General features: G+C 39.1%; 2 protein-coding genes across 4 annotated transcripts; one reads left to right on the top strand and one right to left on the bottom strand.

Moving 5' to 3' along the window:
- Positions 1-72: 72 nt before the first annotated feature.
- Positions 73-13,969, bottom strand: LOC121792394. 3 transcript variants are annotated; one of them, XM_042190313.1, is made up of 16 exons: positions 13,509-13,969; positions 10,141-12,717; positions 9,193-9,616; positions 8,855-9,083; positions 7,658-7,822; positions 6,589-6,861; positions 6,234-6,479; positions 5,437-5,832; positions 4,032-5,360; positions 3,885-3,941; positions 2,861-3,289; positions 2,274-2,497; positions 1,757-1,890; positions 1,393-1,650; positions 864-1,042; positions 73-730 (listed from the first exon to the last, which is right to left on the bottom strand). In XM_042190313.1, the coding sequence occupies exons 1-16, from the start codon at positions 13,915-13,917 to the stop codon at positions 620-622; spliced, it is 7,440 nt and encodes a 2,479-aa protein (XP_042046247.1). In that variant the 5' UTR covers positions 13,918-13,969; the 3' UTR covers positions 73-619. The 3 variants fall into 3 exon arrangements, with proteins under 3 accessions (XP_042046247.1, XP_042046248.1, XP_042046249.1); XM_042190314.1 differs by having other exon boundaries at positions 10,141-12,697; positions 13,509-13,667; XM_042190315.1 differs by having other exon boundaries at positions 10,141-12,701; positions 13,509-13,614.
- Positions 13,970-18,184: 4,215 nt separating this feature from the next.
- Positions 18,185-21,681, top strand: LOC121765295 (probable alkaline/neutral invertase F). The gene is made up of 4 exons (XM_042161388.1): positions 18,185-18,920; positions 19,819-20,256; positions 20,464-21,022; positions 21,202-21,681. The coding sequence occupies exons 1-4, from the start codon at positions 18,390-18,392 to the stop codon at positions 21,498-21,500; spliced, it is 1,827 nt and encodes a 608-aa protein (XP_042017322.1). The 5' UTR covers positions 18,185-18,389; the 3' UTR covers positions 21,501-21,681.
- Positions 21,682-21,897: the final 216 nt, after the last annotated feature.

The following is a 21,897-nucleotide window of genomic DNA, read 5'->3' as shown; positions in this document are numbered from 1 at the left end:
GTAACATTGGCTCATTTCAATTCTCTGTATTTCACCGGACTATAAGAGAGACAAAAAAAAAAGCGCATTTGATTTGATCTATTGCAAATACGCAATATGTATCTGCGCAAAAAATCCTTCATAATAATGTACATTGCATACACACTTGACAATTGACAAGGAAGTGCCATATTTATGTTTGAAAATCACTATACAAAGCCTCTATCAGAGTCTAGCCTGTCGCATCCAGCCAGTTATATCAATTTTTTTGAAGAAGAAAGAACCAACTGCTGGCTTGCATGAGACATCAAATGCGTAAGAGCTAGACTTTATGCATAATCTCTCAAAACTGAATGATGTGTCATTTGGCCGCTACCAGTTAGTTCAGTTCCCATTAAACTGGAGATTGTGATGGCAGAAATGCTGAGTTTGGTTAAGAAAATCATACTAGCATTTAACCCAAAACTCCTCAGAGTTAGCTCCATGGCCAAGTTTGGAATCAAGATCAATGCTGCCAATGTTGAGATTCTGGGTGGATGAGAGAACTATAACTTTACTGGTTGCACGTGTGCTAAATTGCTGAGATGAAGTCTGACACCTCTTTGCATATGAGACAACGGCACAGCGATGGAGTTGGATCTTAATTTGTCGTCTCCAGTGGATTTCCTTGAAATCCGATGTATTTTACAATACCATCTCCTCCACATGTAAGGAAGCCATTAGAAACAACCTGAATATCTGTGACTGCAGCCTGCAAAAGAGGAGATGGGTGGATATTTAGTTCTACATTTTGAAACACGAAGTGCTCGAGCAATGATAGACTGTTGAAATTGGCACTTCAGCCTATTTTAACTAAAAATAATGGTGACTGTCTTTGGAATTACCCGAACAACTCCACTAAATCCACGAGAGCTAGGTTGCAAGAAGGTGTGCCTTTCATGCAATTTTGGCCAGTGAAATACTAGCTTGGCCCTCTTTGCATCCCAAAGCTTCACATCCCCATCCTTACTCCCAGTCAAGAAGAAACTGGTATTTGGAATTGTAGAAATTTTGGTGATACTCCCTTCATGCAGATAATGACAGTGACAATTTAAGCTCTGTATTTGAGCTAATAATATACATAGAGAGAGAGAGAGAGATGTGAGATCCATTGAGAATTTTATTTAACCTTAGAAGTGAGAATGATGTACAATGTGATTTATGCATGCATATTCATAGTGAATTTCATGCATAAGAAATTCCCGAATAATTCACCACTAGTGAAATTCAACCAGGTGCTTTTCCACAAATTTCTTATGCATGGGATTTACTGTGTATATGCATGCATAACATTTATGTGTCATTCTCAATTCTCGCGAATATTTACCATTCTCACTGGATCCTTCCCACGTGTATGCATATAAGTTACGGTACCTGAGTGGGCTTTCGGTATGTACCAAAGCATACCATTCCTATTTTGGTCACCAGTTTTGCTACGCATATCAACAGAAGATGAATCATTCATATTATGTTCCTCAGGATCCAAGTGCTTGTGTTTCTTAGTCCTTCCTGTAGCTATGTAACGGAAGTCGTGAAGCCCAACATCACCACCTTTTCCACCAGTTAAAATAAGAGGAGAGACAGAACCACTCCCTATGTCATTATCGAAAACAGCAAGGGATCGAGCACCTCCTGAATCAAGAAAGCACACATTCTTTTTTGAAACAGGAAAGGATGCATTCTTAAAATGTATAACAAATTCTGGACATAGTTCACCACAAACTTAAATAAAACAAACCTTCATGACACATTATTGAAGCTTGAGAAGTAGCTGGAGGAGCAAGTGTGTCCCATACAACAACATTCACCCCATTGGAGCTGTATCCTGCTGCAGCCACAATTGATCCACTTGCCGTAACATAAGTAACATCCCTACAATGATGAGATGAAATCAGAAGGCAACTAAAAAGCAAGAAAAAGGACCTGGAGCATATAAATGCCAGTGGTAAATGCCTGACAGGGAAGAAGCATAGAGCAATTTTTCAAGTGATACAGAAACCAGCATCAATAAACTCCTTTTACAAAAAATCTAAAAGAAAAATCAAGAACAGAATTTCCCCCCCCCCCCCCCCCCCCCCGGGGAAAACTAGGCGGATTGGGAACCATCAAAAAGAATAAGAGCGAGATTGGGCAAAAAATTGTATACCAATTTTTATGTCTATTTCACTTCTGGCAGAATGTCCCACAAAAGTAAAGAAATTATTATTCAATTGCAGACTTTATCAGCAGTTTAATTATTTAGAGTAGTTACTCACGCAGTATGATTGTTAAAGCAGACAGAAGATTCTGTAGGATGAATGTTACTTCTTCCTCCCACTTCAAGCTGCCACGTGGATACAGTTCCATCTAATGCGGAAGTCACAAATCTGTGTCCACAGTGGTCAAAGCGCGCAGCAGACACAGTGGCAAGAGCATAAGGTGTAGGTACATTTGCAGCTGGAAGTACTCCATAGGTTGCAGTAGCTGTGCCCTTCCCAAACTGAAAGATCATATTTTAGATTGATTTTCATGGTAAACAACAGCAATGAGAGGGAATTTTAAGAAAATGCATATATTGCTTCCTGCATTTTTTAAACTATGCCCACTGTAGTTTTATTTCTACACATGCCTTCTGTACTTTGCCCTTTGATCAATAACGCAGGAAGCACAAGGTTTTCTAATTTTTCATTTATTTTCTTTGAGAAAGTACAAGGGTATAAATGAAATTTTTAATACAAAATCAAAAAGATTAGTAGAAGAAAATAACACAGGGCAAAAATTGAAAAATGAATGGATAGAGAGGGAAGGAGTGAGAGTTAGAGTGGAAGAGACATGGGGTAAAATTGGAAGCACAGAAACATACCTCCCAAAGGTATATGCAAGTATTGCTAGAACCAACCAAGAAGAAAGGCCTGCATGGATGTGATGCAAATGCGCTTGTCCTTATACTATCAATTGTTGCAGGTGGATCAAGGAACTCATCAAAACTTTCTTGTAGATCCCAATCAAGGCTGGATGCTCCCATACCAGCATATCCTGGAATGCCAAAGGCTCCCCCACCAGTTAATTCTCCTCGTGGTCGCACCAAGGAGCCTGCACCAATTGTGGCCCCTCCCAACCCAAGGGGTGTGGCCTTCTTACTTCCAAAGCCCACAGCAGAAGAAACATTTGTAGGAACTGGGGTGGACTCGTATCCTGCCCACCCATTATGGGGCCAGTCTGCTTCTCCCCAAATACATTCAGCTTTATACCTATCAGGAATCCCATCCTCCCAGTTGAAAAATACTATCCCCTGAAATGGAAACCATTAGCATATACACAGTGGAAAACCAATCAAGAAATAAATTATTACTGGGGAAATTTTGGCTATATCACAGCACAAGCACCCATTTGAACAAAAGAAATACCTAGACAACAGCTCAAATTTATCTTAAAGCTTGTTTACAAAAGGTTGATCCCATACGGAAATTATAAAAAAGAAAAAGAAAAATTGTAATCTACTTCATAAAACTGAAGGCAAGTTCACAGGTACTATTAGTTCTTATTTACAAAATTAAAGGATAAATAGAAAAAGCAGGATAAAGATAGCAGAAGCTAAACCTACTAAAATTGCAAAAGGCTCATAGTGGCTCAAACCCGCAGGACATGGCCAAAGATTATGGATCCTTCCAAGTCAAACTAGTATTTTATCCTCCACCAATCTACAATATTTTGCACCCTACCAAGCTAACAATTGAGTGATAACAAATTCAAGTTTTTAATTATTATTTATGCTTCAAAACAAATTCAAATAACCAATAGCAGATAAGCTCCAAAGTTCGCATGTACTAGACAGCCCTTTACATTCAGGCAAAGCAAAACATAATGAATCAAACACAGGTACAAACCTTCTTATTGCTAGCAAGTGCAGCCTGGGATTGATCGATGGAGTTTATGCACAGAGCCTGCTCCAAAAATTAAATCAGGTGAGGCAAAATTAAAATTATATGGAATTGCAAAACCATATATAGGGATTGGAAAGGGTGCAAGGGTACCTCCAAAAGTTCTCCATTTTTTCTACATATTTCTTTAGGATTTTGGAAAGGCATCACCCTCTTTGAGTCAAATGTATTATTATCATCAGAAGTTTTAAAAGGATGATCTGGGGTTGTACATGCTAAAGGTGATCCAATTGCACGAGGACTAGCAAATCCATCTTCTTTATTCCAATTTTCCTCTAATCCGAACTCTGCTGTGATGCTTGCATATGCATAACTCCATCCACTAGATGACTTTTGCTTAATGTATGGTTGCCAATTGTGATACTCTTGCTCAAAGGTTCCACGAAGGATTTCAGAACCAGCAAAAATATGCCTTAACTTATCAAGATCTGGCAACTCATTGCCGTGGTCTAACGGTTTTGGATACTCAATCATCGGATTAATATTCTCCCCTCCTGATTGATACAGACCATTTTCGAAGCATGAAAGGTTATTTTTGTTCAAAGTATTTGCTTCTTGAAGTAGGTACGTTGCAAATTGCTTTGAACAATAAAACGAAATATCTGAGCACGTGAGCTTGAGAAACTGAACCAAAGTGCTAGAGGTCAATCTGGCTTGTTGCTGTAGATTATTTCCATCAAGTTCTAATACAGGGAGAGGCCCAGAAGAAAAAAAATCTTCAGGTACTTCAGGCAATGTACTGTGTTGATGTTCCAAGAATTTAGACATGCACACCCAAAAAGAAGAACTGATGATATGCCAGGCCTTGTTATCAGAAACTGCTCCACTTGGTTCCTGCTTTTGTCCCGACTCAACATACACTAAACCATGAGCTAGCAACTCCATAATCTCACTAATAAGTTTATTCAGATTCCCCATCTTCAACCCATTGGAGTCACTTTCGTCCCGTAAATTAGATAGAATAGGTCCAATAGATACAATAATAGCTTTGAAATTCTTTTGAAGCCAAGCTGTAGCAAAAAGTATATGGAATTCAAACAAACTTAGAACAAATAAAAGTAACTTCTGAAAATCTACGGCTTGGGATCTTAGGAACAGCTGCAACATAGCTCTTAGACACCTAAATGTCTCTGTTATGCCCTGATTTGACAAACCCCACACAGTAAGCCAGCATAACCTGCCTTCACTAGAAAGACTATCCACGGCCAAATATGTTGATCTCGAGCAGTTTTTGCAAGAGGCAACAATATATTTCACATACAGTGATAACATTTCTTCAGTAGCTTTAGACAGATCGGATGGAAACCAAAACAAATCATCAGGGCGATTACTCTTTTCTTGCGACAGGAACTTTGGAGCATAATCTTGTAATATGTAGTGTCCAATAAAGTCTAGACCATTATGGCACAAAGACAACACAATCTGTGTAAGCAAAACAAAAAAGTTTAGGTAACCCCAAAATTATTAGAATGCACTTGTTCAAATCAACACCAATTACCATTTTAATTAGATGGAGAGGAACCAAGGAGAACTTCTGCTGGAAATAAGTAATAACTTCTGTCAACTTGTCTTCAAATTCCTTCAGTAATTTCTCAAAGTCCTGACGGTCAACCTCCAGGTTTATAGCCTCTTTGAAAGAAGATGGCCTATCATTTTCTAAAGAGCTTGGATGTTCTTTCATCAAGGTTGACATGTACTGCAATGCTAAATATAACTTACAATACGATATAATATGGAAAGATGTCTCTTCCAACATCCAGTTTGAGGAGTTCTCACACATAGATGGTTGTGTCAATTCAGCAGGAAGATCACCAGTTGGGTTATGCGTCAAGCTCCCATGGGTAGGGCCACCAAATATGCTCACAGATGACAAAAGGCTCTCCAATGCTTCAAGCTTGTTGGGAAACAAAATAGAACTGGGCATTACTCTTTTGATTTAGAAATCATCCTTGAAGATAAAACTATACAGATCGGCAAGCAGAAGCTCAGCATGCTAATAATTACTTCACCAAGACATACTCATAGAAGTGAAAATTTTATAATCCTTAAGCATACTGTCAGCGCCATAAAGAAGAAGGAAGCTTTAGGAATAGTAATTTCCGGTTCCATAGTCAATAACTATCATCAACATGTGCTATTGCCTACAGCCTATTATTATATCCGAGTTGAAGTAATAGCATCACGAGGCATGCAGGAATATAGAAGCATAAACATAAGAATTAAAAATAATACTGTACATTTTACCAGAGTTACAGCCTAAACATAAGTCCAAATAAATTGTGTAGAGACACTTACAGGTAGCCCACATCTTCGGAAGGAAGTAATATTCATCAGAGATGCCCACCGACAGAGATTAGCAGCATTAAGCTCCCCAACAGCATTTTTCAATTTAGTTTTGTTTGCCAACATCAAGCAATATTGACCAATACTTGGATCCAGAAAACAGGTATGAGAGGATGAAAGGCCAGAAATATTGACCTCCGAACCCACTTCAGCACCAAGCATTCTGAAAAACGATTGGGGATAGTTTCCCAATAGCCACTGATCCCAAAATGATAAAATGGGCCATTCAACAATATGAATATAAGGTGCATGATATAGAAACCTGACATATAAATAAAGGTTATAATGCTGTAGAGATTATCCTTACCTCTAGAAAACTTGCCATCCAAAAGTCGCCTTTTGATAGTGCAGATGGGAGGAGAAACTTAACAATGAGATTGCATTCTAAAGGTCCACCACATCCCTCTATGAGACGGCATATTACAAGGGCAAGCTGTTCATCTCCAAGGTTCTTGGCACAGACAGTCACAGCAGAAGAAGCATCTCCTCCGAGCAAAAAGAAAGCTACTGCTAGCTCTAGTTGATGTTTTCCCAGTAGTACATAAGCATTTTTAATAGCTGCAGCCTTATGTTTATCATCCTATAAAGAAAGTTGGTACAGTTAACTCATTCAAATTAAGGAACAATCTGACACCATCTAGAAGAGTAACTTCTATAGGACCGTCTAGGTGAAAGTAGCAAAAAATATATATTCATAAAGCAAACGTTAGAGAGAGTACAGGGCAGTGTAGATAGGTTGATAACTTGCTAGCTTCAAGGGTTTTGGTTAAAAAGGAGAACAAAATCCATAACAAATTTTTTGTTTGTTGTCCATGAAAACTAAGAAAGAAACAAAATTCAAGGAGCGTGTAATGCAACTGGTGAAATTTATTAACCTCACAAACATGAGAGGCAAATGACAGGAGAACTGAGAAATGAGTATACACTATTCCCTCGGGCACCAAACATCACCATTACCATTTGCCTTCAGATAAATTTTTCTAGCACACATATTTGGCCTTTACTTCCTTTGATTTCACAATTTTTTCCTTTTCCTCAACTTAACCATCAAATGAATTTGGCCTTACAGGAGTAATGATGTCTCCTTTTTGTGTGTGTTACTTAGTATTGAAGTACCGCAATATGTGGTATTGAGCATAGATCAGAAGTTACATTTTTTTAAGAATTTGTTTATGTGCATACAATTCTCCGGGTTGTTCTGGGATCTATGTTTGCCTCAAGTTCCCAAAGTTTGCTGATCTAATACAATCTCCCTTAATGGATTACAAAATAACTGCATAAGGGTATGGATTTTGACACTCAAAATTGGCAGCTGAAGAGTTTAAAGCTTTTATCTTACTCACGGTTAAAGAAAATTGTGATAGATCATTAGATACCTGAAAGTTTCTAAAGAGAAATCCCGCTAATGGTTTATCCTTTTCATCTTTGCTTATTTTGAAGAGGCCAGCCAAAACTTGAAGCCTGTTTAACACAATATAAAGGAGCAAACAGGCCTTAGGATCTTTCTTCTTCATATACTGTTGTCTAGCCAGCTTTTCCATCTGCAGTAAGAAAGACACTGTCAAACGCCTAGATAAGAATGACTAAGAGGCAAGACATCCACCCCTCCAATGCATCTTACAAGATTATTCTACGATGGAGGTGCTCAACAATTCAGTTCTAGCTATCAAAAATAAAAATTTGCAATTAAAAAATAAATATAAATCATCTAAACTAGCGGCTGCAAAAGTGATATAGAATAAGTATCCCACATCAATTATGTGACCTACTTTGGCTTAGCCTCTTGTACTATATATATGTGCTTTATGAATTAATGAAAAAACCTACTACTTTTCTCTAGTATGTCTATATACTTCTACACATATGTCTATGTTTTAATATTCTATAAAAAGTGTAACCAAGCTGCCAATATGACAGTTTGCTTTCAGTTCTGCTCATGTGGTTCTGAACCGTTGAAAACCTCTATTCCATGATATTTAACTCATATCTTTAGTGATATTATTTACAAATAAACCCTTCCAATCTGAAAAGGTATACAAAGGACGAAATATCTTTCAGAGCATATGATTGACATCAAATAACATAATGACACACAAATACATACATATATACTATATATATTTCGTGAGAAATGAGAAATTTGCATAAACACGAATTGTGCATGCATAATGCATAAATTCCATGAATTAGAGATGAATAAGCATCTGAGCTCGAATCCCCATAGGGTCAAATTATCCGTTCATCTCTTATTCATATAATTATGTGTTTATGCATGTTTAATTCGTGTTTATGGATGTTACTCATTTCTCACATTAAATCCAATTCTCACTGGATCCCAAGAAGAGTATTAGAAGTATCTATGAGTATTCGCTCAGATGAAAATGATGCAGGCTTATCTATAAATATATGACCTACACATGGAAACATGTACAGTGCTGTGAGTCATTAGCTACATACAACAGCATTTTACTAGATGTGGTGTCTCCATATTATGCTTTTGCCATTCAGATTATGTTAGAACCATAAGCAACTGCAAATATTTGTCTACTTTTTAGCATTAGCTCACACCATACCTTAACCCTCAACTGCGATACATTTGTATACCAGAACCCAACACCCATACTGCGCATTTCTTCCCAAGATGGCTCTGTTGGTAGTAGAGAATTAAACAAAATGTCATGGCAATCTGAATGAAAAGCCCACCCAATGAGTCCTGGAGAGACAACAAACTCTTCCACCAGAGGCAACCTACTATATCTTTGAGCAAAATATAGTTGCTGGAACCTGACTGCAATCCAGAATCTTCAGTGAAAAAAGGGCTAGTCAGTTGATTGCAAACTACCATAGAGTTCTAAGCAATGGATGTAAAATTGAATAATATTAGTAGCAATGGTTCAAAGTTCAAACTTACCTCCGACCAGGTTCATCTAGACTTCCATAAGCAGAAGTTGAGTAAGCATTACCAACTTCTCGTAGAAGATCAACAAGTGCAATGGCCTTTATCTTTTCGTCTTTATTTATGCAATTATAAGAATACAAACTCTCAAGGGATTCAATGAAGCCATCAAATTCAGATTTGGACAGCGATGAAGTCATGGTGGTATTATGAGCACCATAACCACCCTCGGGGACAGAGTTAAAGAAACCCGTTTGAAGTTGGGATGTACTCCAATGAAATACGTTATCACTTGAATGAAGTGGAAGAATCCCATCAAGATAATCTGACAAGGGAACTGGTGAAACTAAACTGCTGGGCATTTTAGCACCATGACCTTGTTCAGACAAAGTGCCATTAGCAAGATGGCGTAGAGCTATAAACGCACGTTTCCAGTTTCCTGAAGCCATAAAACAATACGGTAAAGAAAAGTAATGATAAATGTTAAACATTCTAACAACTAAGAACATGGACATCATAAAGTTCCAAGTAGAATGAGTTGACAAAGCAAAAGGGATCCATGTCATTAGATATATATGTTGACTAAATGTACTCCCTTAGTGACATCCAAGAAGATTACAAGCATCCAGCTAGAGCTATTGCATGGACTATGTATGCCTTTCTCCAAACAAATTTCAGATTGGAACAAAAAGAGTTTGTTTCAGAAGATAAATTCAGCTTTTTATTCTCAAATTTCAAACAACTAGGAAACAGGTGGTTGAAGCTGTTAAATATTTGGAACCAGGGCCTCGTAAGTTTGAGGTTTACATTAGGACAGAAACTGCTTTTTATTGACAATTCATCTTTGTAAATTGGTGTTCATGCTGATTTAAACAGATGAAACATTCATCATCAGTTTAAAGGATAAAGAGACACAAAAACTTAACATAAAAATATTAGTAACCATTTCATGACCAGCAGTACCTGAGCACAAGTTATTAAAGAGTGCCTCTGGGTGAAATAGAGGCAAAGATCCTCCTATCTTTTCGGCTATTTCTGACATGCTCCAGAAACATTTTTCGGTGGCACAACTGTAAGTCCACTGGAAGCTCTCACCATTATTGTTCATCTTTGCAGGGGGCTGCAACTCATATTTGCCTCCAATGTTTGATGGTGCTTTTTCAGAATCAGTGAAAGTTGAATAGTGCACAATATCATGTGAGCCAGTGTAATCAGATAATGACAAAAAGTGACTGAAAATACTAAAATACTTGTCGTGAACTACTACAGCGCTGCCCTTAGGGCCCCAAAGGAAGTCAGAAATAGGAGGTAGATTACTCTTAGCTGCAATGCATATCCAAGCATTTTCTTCCAAAGGCTTCTCGGATTTTAATTCACCTTGACCGCCACGGCGTCGTGAAGCATATATCCGCAAATCATTTTGCGAACAAACGGCAAGTAATAGCTGACCAATTCCCATTTTTAACCAATTAAAAGCAACAATCACCCCATCAAAACAAAGTTTATCTTCCAGCATGAAGCTGCCCACACCTTTGACATGCATGCATTCCCATATGCAAAGTGTAGTAGAATAATTTTTTGGTTGACTATTTATGGAGGCGGAAGCAATCTTTTGACCACAGGGACTCATAGAGACATTTAGTATAGGACCTTGCTGAGAAGTAAGGACACCAACAAGAGCCCACTTCTTATCTGAGCTCAAAGAATCGAGTGGCATGCTCCTCCACAGTTTTAAGCTGCCATTGAAGCAACCGGTTATCATATGATAGGCATAGCAAGTGCTGCCAATCTCATCGGCAGAACTCAGCTTGTGTGAAGATAAAACCAAGTCACTGGGGCACACTACAGCACAACTAATAACCTTGTCATCATTGTTAGTCACAGGAATGACTGATGAGGCAGAGTCGACTGCAACCAAGTACTGCTTTCCAGAAAAATCACTTTTAAATGTTTTCCAGTGCTCATTCAAACAGCTCCCTTGTGAATCATCGCAATGGATGGTTATTTCCCATGATAAAGCCCTAAAAGTGTCCATCCACAATGCTATCAGCAGAAATTTACTAGAAACGGAGTTCCCATCACAGTTAAAAGACAAAGGGATGGAGCTCATTCTAGTTAGCACTTGTTCTTGACCTTCAATAACGAAGGGCAAAGAAAATAAATTTTGATAAGTGATCTTCTGTTCATTGTTTTTCAAAACCTTAACCAAGAAACAGTCAATGCCATTTGAATGTCCCATGAGAAGAACATTACTGTCACCTAGCACTGTGGGGGCCCAACTCAAGCACGTGTATTTAGGAGCGTGATCGATAATAGCAGGTTTTCCACAGAGTTTCCAAGAGGGTGTAGATATTGGCTGGCCAATATGACTATTGAAAAAGGTTGAAAATGACCAAAAAAGAAGCATTCCTTTTCTATCTAAAGAAGCAGCGAGTTCAACTTCAAAAGAAAACGGATGAACTGCAATCTGTAAAATTTTATCGATGTGACCTTCAACTTCTAGCACTCCTTTGGCACAAGCTGCCAAAGACCTGTTGGCATGATTGTCACTAGCAGATTCCAATTTCATGCTAGCTGATGTTTGAGAATATAATTGCCACCAAGAGAATGAATTACAAGGTGACAATTGAACCAATGAGCAAAGAGCAGGAGATCCAGAAACTTGAGTCCTCATGATGCACACTTTATGCATAAGCAATTGACTTGGTTCCACTGCAGAGCTGACTAGATCATGCTTCTTCCATAAACTAACCCTTGGGAATCTCACTGGAGCAAAATCATCAAGACAGTGAATAGCCCACATCGTTATCACCCTTTCACGACCAAAACCAATCAACCACTCGCATCTAGCAGCTGTATAATGCTGAAGATTGTTTGAGCATGAATAGTAGCATACTTCTTTATCATTAACAGTCACACCTTCAACGTCCATTGCCCATCTTACAAAGACATCAGAGCCCAGAATACCATTCAGAGTTTGGTTTACCTCGATTACAGCAAGGACACAAAAAGATAACTTTGCTTTATGGTCACTATTATCCTTTACATTTCTTCTAATCCTCCCATCATCAATTTCACCCCATAACCTAACAGATCCATCAAGGCAGCAAGTTAACAAGATTGGCCTCTGGGCATGCTTAGCATGCTTACTTGGTGGTTTTCCTGTTGAAGGCCTCCACTGTATCATCCCAATAGGCATTGGATGACGCAGCTCATGTTGTGGATATTTAGAATGTCCATCAAATTGAAAAACTAATACACAATCTCCTGCATCATTGGGGAAAGCAGACGAACCTCCAACATGTAATTCGCTCCACGGTGCCGTAGCTGAAAGACCACAGGCAGTCCAGGTGGTAGAGACAAGAGCTTGAGGGATTTTTGGTTTGAATGACCAAACTATTTCCCACGACTTCTCCTTCTTTCTCCACATTACAACATCAGTGCCTCCTGAAATTATTCCATCTCCTGAAACTGTCCACTGGATGGCCTCAACCTTCATGGATAAGACAAGCATTGTAGTCTGCCTCCAACAAAAAGAACCTGAATCTCAGTAAATAAGTCCATATTCGATTACAAGGGAGAGGACGTCAGGGGGGAGCGTTTAACTTAAGCATTGTCAGAACTAAAGGAAAATCTAAATAGGACTCAATACCAATCTGTAAGACCATCATATATGCTTTTTACGACAATAGAGATGTATACCAGGTTTCTACTCACAACCCAAACAGCAGATGATTATGAAAAAGAAAACCTCTCACCACTACTAACTCATTTGTTTATTTCCAGGGATGGGATAAGAAGTGTTTTTGAGATTTGACTGATAAGTGAGATCAATAATTATTCATTCCTTACTTAGGTGGTCAGAATTTCTTTTTATGTGTGTGTGTGAGTCAAATGCAGGGTCTTAGCCCCCTATACATGCACAATATCTCTGAGTCCCAATTCTGAATAACCTAATTAAGAAAATAAAATCTACCTAATAAATATTTGACGGGGAAATTAGAAACAAATCAATCAAACAGATATGTAGCTGCTCCCGCGAGTTCCATTCATTTTAGTATATCTCGAGTTCAGTTTGCATATGCTTAACCATAACCGAGCTCCACAATCATCCCACTCGTGATTCAGAACTCTAAACTCCAAAATGAATTGCCAAAGAGCAAATGCTTCAAGTTTCATCAGGATTACGCCTAATTTCATATAAAAAGTTAATTCAAGTCATGCGATTTTGATTCTCAATTTCAAAACAATCACACTCTCGTCAAACTCCACCCGTTCAAAATAAACTCAAGACATAAATTCAAGTCAGAAAATCGACATCGCGAACTTACTGGTTGGATTTTCATCTCCGCCATACGATAACAACAAAATGTGATCACTCAACGCCACCGCAAGCTCGCCAATGGACGGCGTCGCTGGGGACCAGCACACGGCGGAGACGTGAGCGTCCGCTTCTCGAGATAGCTCGATCACTTGACGATATATCGGCCCGATTCTCGTTTCTGCTTCCGATAGAGGGTCTGGAAAGTGAGATATGACTACGAGAGAGGCGGCGCCGTAGGCGATCCATGAGTGCCCGGCGAAGTCGAGCAGGAAATCGGCGGCCGCCGCGGATCCACAGAGGGATCGTGAGGGAGCGGGAGGAATTATGTCGGATTTGATTAAGTGGAGCGGGAAGCGGGAGCCGACATCGAGCGGCGGCGGCGGGGGAGAAGCGGCGGCCGAAGTAGCCTCCGCCATTATCGGAATTAGCAGCGAGATGTACCGAGTGACAGTGCAAAATAAAGGCTGAATGGCATCATACACGATAATGTCAAGACAACTAACTGATCTTCCATTAAAAATAGAGTAAAGGCCAAAATTGGTCCTGAACATATAGTCATTTTACGATTTTGGTCCTAAACATTATCTTTTGGATTTTTTGGTCCTGCACATATGGACATTTGATCATTTTGGTCCTCCGTCAATATTTCCGTTAAAAACTAACGGTCAACATTATCTTTTGGATTTTTTGGTCCTGCACATATGGACATTTGATCATTTTGGTCCTGCACATATGGAATTTTGATCATTTTGGTCCTCCGTCAATATTTTCGTTAAAAACTAACGGTCAACGGCCGATTTTTGACTAAAACAATGGGTTGGGTCGGGTCGTGTTTGGGTCGGGTTTGGGTTACACGTTAAGAAAAAAAATAATATTTTCTTAAAATCTAAGCATAATATTTTCGTTAAAATCTAAGCATAATATTCTTAAAAAATTAATTAATATTTTTTAATTAATAAAATTAAAGTATAGTAATTATTAATTAATTTTTTCATGAATTTGAAGAAAATATTATGCTTAGATTTTATTAAAAATAATTTTTTAATTATTTAATTTTATTATATAGATTTAATATTAGTATACTTTAATTTTATTGTTTTGATTAAAAAATGATTATTTTAATTTGGTAATTTTTTATTTTATCGTGTAATATCATGTTTAAATCGTATAATAACATCATGTTTTAGTCGTTATAATATTTTTAATCAACAAAAATAACTAAAAATTAAAGTTTTATAATTTTTTAATTAATAAAAAATAATTATTTTTTTTCTTAACGTGTAACCCAAACCCGACCCGACCCAATCCATTGTTTTAGTAAAAATCGGCCGTTGACCGTTAGTTTTTAACGAAAATGTTGACGGAGGACCAAAATGATCAAAATTCCATATGTGCAGGACCAAAATGATCAAATATTCATATGTGCAGGACCAAAAAATCCAAAAGATAATGTTGACCGTTAGTTTTTAACGAAAATGTTGACGGAGGACCAAAATGATCAAATTTCCATATGTGCAGGACCAAAATGATCAAATGTCCATATGTGCAGGACCAAAAAATTCAAAAGATAATGTTTAGGACCAAAATCGTAAAATGGCTATATGTTCAGGACCAATTTTGGCCGTTACTCTTAAAAATAAGACCAAATTTTAACTTTTAAGTGGAGTCAAAATGGATACTCAAAATTAAAATTAGATTCGAAACTAAAAATTCATCATTTTTTAAAAAAGAAATCGACAATACAATTGCAACAATCTTGAGTCGAGATGAACTAAGAATATTTAATTTCACGAATTAGGTCAAAAAAATCAAGGAAATACAATTAAAACTGAAAACTTGGAGTGTATGAAAATTTTAGTTTATTTTCCTAGTGCGAGGCGACGCCTCAATAGTACCATATCTTTACTCGCTCATCCCCATTGAAAGCAAAGTTTCAAGGATGCGCACAAGTTGTTTGAGTTAATGTGTATGAGAAGCATCGGTGTGGATGATGATGTCGTCGTTCACCCAAACATATCATCCAACATAAATAAGCCTTAAGATTAATCAAGATTTGACAATGGAAAATATAAAAGAAAAAAAAATATTCTCTCAGTTTCAACTAAATTGAGTTGTATTTCTTTTTAGAATATCCCAACTAAGTTGAATCATTTTTTTGACAAAAAATAAAACATCACTTCACTCTTATTTTATTACATCACCTACCTTACCTACTTTACTCTTTATTTCTCTCTTCTACTTTATTTCTCTCTTCTACTTTTCAACATAATTTTTAATCTGCGTGTTTAAAAATTTTAATTCAATTTAATTGGGACGGAGTGAGTAATTAACGACTTTGTTTTATAAAGGTTTAAGCGAGATGTTTTGTACACATAAAATAATTTTAATGCCACCTGAAAAATAATTTCACCTAAATTTGATCCATGGGAGGCTTGAAAAAAAATACAGTAACTAGCAAAATCATAATATTGTCTATTCATTTTCGTTCTTTAGGCCATCCACAACGCTGTTCCTATACCGTTCCTAAACCGTTCCTTAAACCACTATTTGAGGGCCCCACTGTACTTTTTTACTCCATTCCTTAACTAAGGAACGGAACCTGCAACCCTCGTTCCTTAACCGTTCCTTAACCGTTCCTTAAATTACTATTCATTCAATTTCATTTTTTTTAATTTCAACTCAATTCAATTAAAAAAACAAACACATTTTATTAAAAAACACACAACATTAAAACAAAGTTACAACTTAAACTTAAAAAAATAAAAAGCACACAATTAAAATCATAAAAAAATAAAAGTACACAATTTTAATAATTTCATCCGCCAAAGTTTGCCCAAATGTGCTCAATTAGATCATGTTGGAGTTGGGTGTGAGCGCTAGAGTCGCGTGTCCTTGCACGAATAGATAACCGTTCTTGTATAGACGGATGCGCTCCACTTCGAGGCGGACTACTTGCGGTTGAGCTTTCGGGGGATTCGGGGTCGAACCAATTTCCCGCCTTGGGTCCTTCGTCTTGGACAATCATGTTGTGCAAGATTATGCACGTATACATGATGTCGACCATGTTCTCCATGAACCACGTACGAGCCGGGGCTTTGATGATGTTGAAGCGCGCTTGGAGAACCCCGAACGCCCTCTCCACATCCTTGCGAGCAGCCTCCTGCTTCTGCGCAAAAAGAGCCTGCTTTGGGTTCGCAGACCCACTGCACGTCTTCACGAAGGTAGGCCACTTCGGGTAGATGCCATCGGCGAGATAGTACCCCATTTTATAAAGCCGATTGTTGGCGACGAAGTTGATGGCCGGCGCTTTACCATCCAAAACTTCGGTCAAGAGGTCGGACTGGTTGAGCACGTTTACGTCGTTGTTCGACCCGGGGACCCCGAAGTACGCGTGCCAGATCCAAAGGCGGTAGTCGGCAACAGCCTCGAGTATAACGGTTGGGTGGGTACCTTTGTGGCCGCTCGTGTAGGACCCCTTCCACGCCACCGGGCAATTCTTCCATTGCCAGTGCATGCAATCGACGCTGCCGAGCATCCCTGGGAATCCGTGCACTGTTTCGTGAAGGTCGAGAAGGAACTGACAATCGGCCGTGCTTGGCCTCCGGAGAAATTCGTCGGTGAAGGCTGCCCGGATGCCTTTGCAGAATTTGAGCAAGCACATTCGCCCAGTGCTATCTCCGATGTGGAGGTATTCGTCGAACATGTCGGCCGTTTGTCCAGTCGCAAGCTGGCGGATTGCTGCAGTACATTTATGCAGCGTCGTGTGGCTGGGACGTCCGACCGCGTCGAACCCTTCCTGGAAGAACTCTTCCCGGGCTGCCAAAGTATTCGCGATGTGGAGAAATAACGGTTTCCCCATGCGGAAACGGCGACGGAAGTACGTATCTCCCCAAACCGGGTTATCGCAGAAGTAGTCGCGTACTAACCTTGCGGCGGCTTCCTCCCGGTTACGATGGATGTACGTACGGGAGCGACGTTGGGGCGGAGCGGCTTCTTCCGCCTCCCGTCGTCGATCTTCTTCAAGTGATTGTTCCAATATTTGACGCATTTGTTCATAAGGATCCATTAGTTTGATTAAATTTGAGAGAAGGAAAATAGAGTTGATTTGAGATGAAAATTGGGGTGGAAATAGAGAGAAATAGATGTGTGTTTGTGATTGAAATGAGTATGAAATAGGAGTATTTATAGAGTAAATAAATAAATAAAAAAAAAAACGGCTATAAAATTAACGGTCTCATTACCGTTAATAAAAAAAAATTTATTTTTTTTTATTAAATTCGAATTTTTTTTTAAAAAAATGAATTATTGCGTCATCGGGACGAAGCCCACTCGCGGGGCAGCGAGTGGGCTTCACGCGTCGAATGGGAGTCCGCCACGTCGCCTCGGCGCGTGGCGGAACGTTTCGTTCCGCGTTCCGGAGGAACGAAACGCGGCACGGCATGAGAACGGTGGCGGCACGGAATGGCGACGGAACGCACGCTGCAACGCGTGCCGCCGCGAAACCGTTCCTCCGGAACGGCATAGGAACGGCGACGGCACCGCGTTGCGGATGCTCTTATTCTTTGAAATACTGAAAATGTTGGAGGAAACACGTGATATGAAGTTATAACCGTAACATCTATCAAATCCACCCTCTCGTTTACCGCCAAAATGAAAATCCACAGCATATCGCCTGCGTTTCACTCCAGTTTCTCGAGCGTTTTTCATTCATTTCACGCAGAACTGTATCCAATCGAACCGTAGGAAATAGTACTTCCTGATCACCACCCTTCATAAATACTCTGTGATTTCGCATTTCTGCATGAGTTTGCTCCCATTTTTCTTCCTCTCTCTCTAATACTCTAGTCTCTCTCTCTCCACCCGAAACTTCCTACTGCTTGCCTGCATAATGTCTACTGCATCTGTTGATGAGGTCATCGCTGATTGTTCCGATTTGTCACTGGGAGATCTGCCATCAGAGGAAACAGAAGTTCTGGAAACCGTCGACGATGCGTGGAAGAGTATCGCCCGCGACGATTCGACTAATCGCGTCGATCTCGGTATCTCTGCAAACAAGGTGGAAAATACCGGAAAACTTCGCAAGGATAAAGTGAAATTGAGCGTAAATGTGGTGTTTCCAGGAAGTTCTGACGGTGGAGGGGCAGACACCGGAGTGTCGGATGCGGTATCTAATACAAGTAATGGTAATGGTGGTAAGAGCACTTCGGTGCTGAAACCGTCGCCTAGCGTGGGGGCTACTCTGGAGAACCATATGGATTCGCCGATCGGAAGTGGCAGCAGCGAAAATAGCTCCTCTTCGTCGCTGATCGATGAGGCGTGGGAACTGCTCAGCAAATCATATGTCTACTTCAAAGGACAACGTGTTGGTACAATTGCAGCCAATGATGATCCCAGCAGCGAGACCTTGAACTATAATCAGGTAGCTAATTAGACATGTTTCTGTAGAACAGTAAAATCTAGATCTAAGCGAAAAAGTAAATAGACATAGTAGAGAAAGTAGTAGTGTATTTAGTGTATTTTATTACTCAACGCGGGCCACATATATAGAGTACAAAACACTAAGCAAGGCTATGTCACATCACCTGTGGGACATAATACTAATATCCTTAACTGTTTCCATTGACGCTTATAGGTTTAAATCTGAAAATATCTAACCGATGCTTACGTTTTATATTTAGAGTTATTAAAAGCGTGTTGAGCTTTGAAACAATCGATAATTGCATGTCAACACCGCGTTGTAATCTATAGCATCAATTTTATATAATGTTCATGGCCTTTGCTTGTTCGGATTCGGTTGTTTATATTGTTTGATATGTATCTCTATTCGCTGGTTTACGATCCTTCTTAGTGCACTTTGCTCTTTAGTATGCGGTTTGATTATTTGATTTTGGTTGTTTATATTGTTTGATATGTATCTCTAGTTTACGATCCTTCTTAGTACACTTTGCTCTGTTGTATGCGTTTTTATTATATAATTTTCACGGCCTTTGCTTGTTTGAATTCGGTTGTTTATATTGTTTGATATGCATCTCTAGTTTACGATCCTTCTTAGTGCACTTTGCTCTGTAGTATGCGTTTTGGTTATTTGATGTTTTGGTTTGAACTACATCACATGCACCATAATTCATGCTGGCGTCATTCTATGTTTCAAGTTAGATTGCTCACTGATTACTACAGATTCAAAATGTCTCAAAACTTTTAGATGCTGCCAATGAAGTTAGTCCACATAATTAATGATATATCTCATGCTATAATTCTGTAACTTCTTGGCTAATTGCACAGTATATCAATTCTGACACAGCTCCTATCGATTGTAGGTTTTTGTGAGAGACTTTGTTCCTTCTGGGTTAGCTTGCCTGATGAGAAATGATGCTGATGTGGAAATAGTGAAAAATTTTCTGCTGAAGACCCTTCACCTCCAGGGATGGGAGAAGAGGATAGATAACTTTACACTTGGAGAAGGTGTTATGCCTGCCAGTTTCAAGGTTATCCACGACCCTATCCGCCAGAAGGAGGTTTTACAAGCAGACTTTGGAGGCAGTGCAATTGGAAGAGTTGCGCCCGTGGATTCTGGGTTCTGGTGGATTATATTGCTCCGTTCGTATACTAAATGCACACACGATTACTCTCTCTCAGAGCTACCAGAAGTGCAGAGAGGAATCAGACTGATACTTAACCTGTGCCTGTCGGATGGATTTGATACATTTCCTACACTCTTATGTGCAGATGGATGCAGCATGATTGATAGGCGAATGGTAAGATCCCTCTACATCTATTATTTCTATGTTTGTATTTGATTGATGTTGCAGTGGCTTAACGATACATGTGCTGATTTGGTGTACCCTGAAGTTAAAATGCATGATGTCTGAACTATACTGCATCTCTTATCTACTGTTACCTGTGATGATGGTTATGAGTTATTGCATTGGAATTGATGTAGCCTTTACTTTCATTCCGGACAGGGGGTTTATGGTTATCCCATTGAGATCCAAGCACTCTTCTTTTTTGCACTGAGGTGCGCGAGACAATTGCTTAACAACGAGCATGATGGTAAGGAGTTGATTGAGCGCATTGATAAACGGATTACTGCCCTGAGTTACCATATGCAAAATTACTACTGGCTTGACTTCACTCAACTCAACAACATATATCGCTATAAAACCGAGGAATATTCTCACACTGCTGTAAACAAATTCAATGTCATTCCTGAATCCATCCCAGACTGGGTCTTTGAGTTCATGCCACTGAGGGGAGGGTATTTCATTGGGAATGTGAGCCCAGCGCGCATGGATTTCAGGTGGTTCTTGGTTGGAAACTGCATTGCTATTTTGAGCTGTTTAGCAACACCAGCGCAGGCTACAGCAGTTATGGATTTGATCGAGGAGCGGTGGACAGACTTGATTGGAGAGATGCCCCTGAAGATTGCATATCCAGCACTTGAAGGACATGAATGGAAGAACGTAACCGGCTGTGATCCAAAGAACACGAGATGGAGCTATCACAATGGTGGTTCTTGGCCAGGTACGAAACAAAACTTTGTGCAGTTTTTCCTATGAAGCATTTTACCTTATTGTTAGAAATTCGATTATTATAATTTTATAGATAAATATTCCATGTCAAAGCTTTCATTTAATTTGCATTTAGCATATAGTATCAGATAGGTTACATTTTCAATGTGTAAGAATGGCATTTCTTTGTAGTTCTTTTGTGGCTACTCACAGCAGCAAGCATAAAGACTGGAAGGCCTCAGATTGCTAAGAGAGCGATAGAGTTGATTGAACAACGTATCTCGAAAGATGGATGGCCTGAATATTATGATGGAATCACTGGCCGGTACATTGGAAAGCAGGCAAGGAAGAACCAAACATGGTCGATTGCAGGATATCTGGTTGCTAAGCTAATGATAGAGAACCCATCGAATCTGCTCATCATATCTCTTGAAGAGGACAAGAAAATTGCTAAGCCAAGGCTCACTCGTTCTGCCTCATGGACCTACTAGCATTCTGCCGAAGATACAAATGGTAAATAACGGCTCGTTCTGATCGCTTTCCTCCGGGTTCAGTTCAATAAACGGTAAACAAGTAAACTTTGTTTTTTGTTAAGATGGATATTAGACCATATATGAAATTACTTGATTGATTTACAGTTTAAATCTGAATTCATATTAGTGATGGTTAATCACAAAGTCTTTGTCACTCCATTACTATTAGGCTAAAGATGGTGGATCTGTTCTTTTTAAGTTGTGTGATTAATGCATGCCTTGATCTAAACAGCTCATGTGTGGGTATCCAATGCCAGCTTTTTGATGATTATACACACATAAAGAAGTTGAGGCTTTGGAGTATTTAATTCTGAGTGTGATTGAGGCTCTTGAAATATTTTATTTCTAGTGTGTG

Source organism: Salvia splendens, chromosome 2 (assembly GCF_004379255.2).
Source record: "Salvia splendens isolate huo1 chromosome 2, SspV2, whole genome shotgun sequence".
Taxonomy (NCBI): Eukaryota; Viridiplantae; Streptophyta; class Magnoliopsida; order Lamiales; family Lamiaceae; genus Salvia; species Salvia splendens.
Note: the sequence above shows the minus strand (reverse complement) of the source record. Positions and strands in the feature narration are given on the sequence as shown.

What these genes read in the sequence shown, in the direction of transcription:
- LOC121792394 (XM_042190313.1), bottom strand. Translation starts at nt 13,917, where the DNA reads ATGGCGGAGGCTACTTCGGCCGCCGCTTCTCCCCCGCCGCCGCCGCTC. An exon ending in CTAGATGAACCTGGTCGGAG is followed by an intron (nt 9,084 to 9,192) that starts GTAAGTTTGAAC and finishes TTTTCACTGAAG; the next exon opens with ATTCTGGATTGCAGTCAGGT. An exon ending in CATACCGAAAGCCCACTCAG is followed by an intron (nt 1,043 to 1,392) that starts GTACCGTAACTT and finishes ATCTGCATGAAG; the next exon opens with GGAGTATCACCAAAATTTCT.
- LOC121765295 (XM_042161388.1), top strand. Translation starts at nt 18,390, where the DNA reads ATGTCTACTGCATCTGTTGATGAGGTCATCGCTGATTGTTCCGATTTG. An exon ending in GCATGATTGATAGGCGAATG is followed by an intron (nt 20,257 to 20,463) that starts GTAAGATCCCTC and finishes CATTCCGGACAG; the next exon opens with GGGGTTTATGGTTATCCCAT. An exon ending in CAATGGTGGTTCTTGGCCAG is followed by an intron (nt 21,023 to 21,201) that starts GTACGAAACAAA and finishes ATTTCTTTGTAG; the next exon opens with TTCTTTTGTGGCTACTCACA.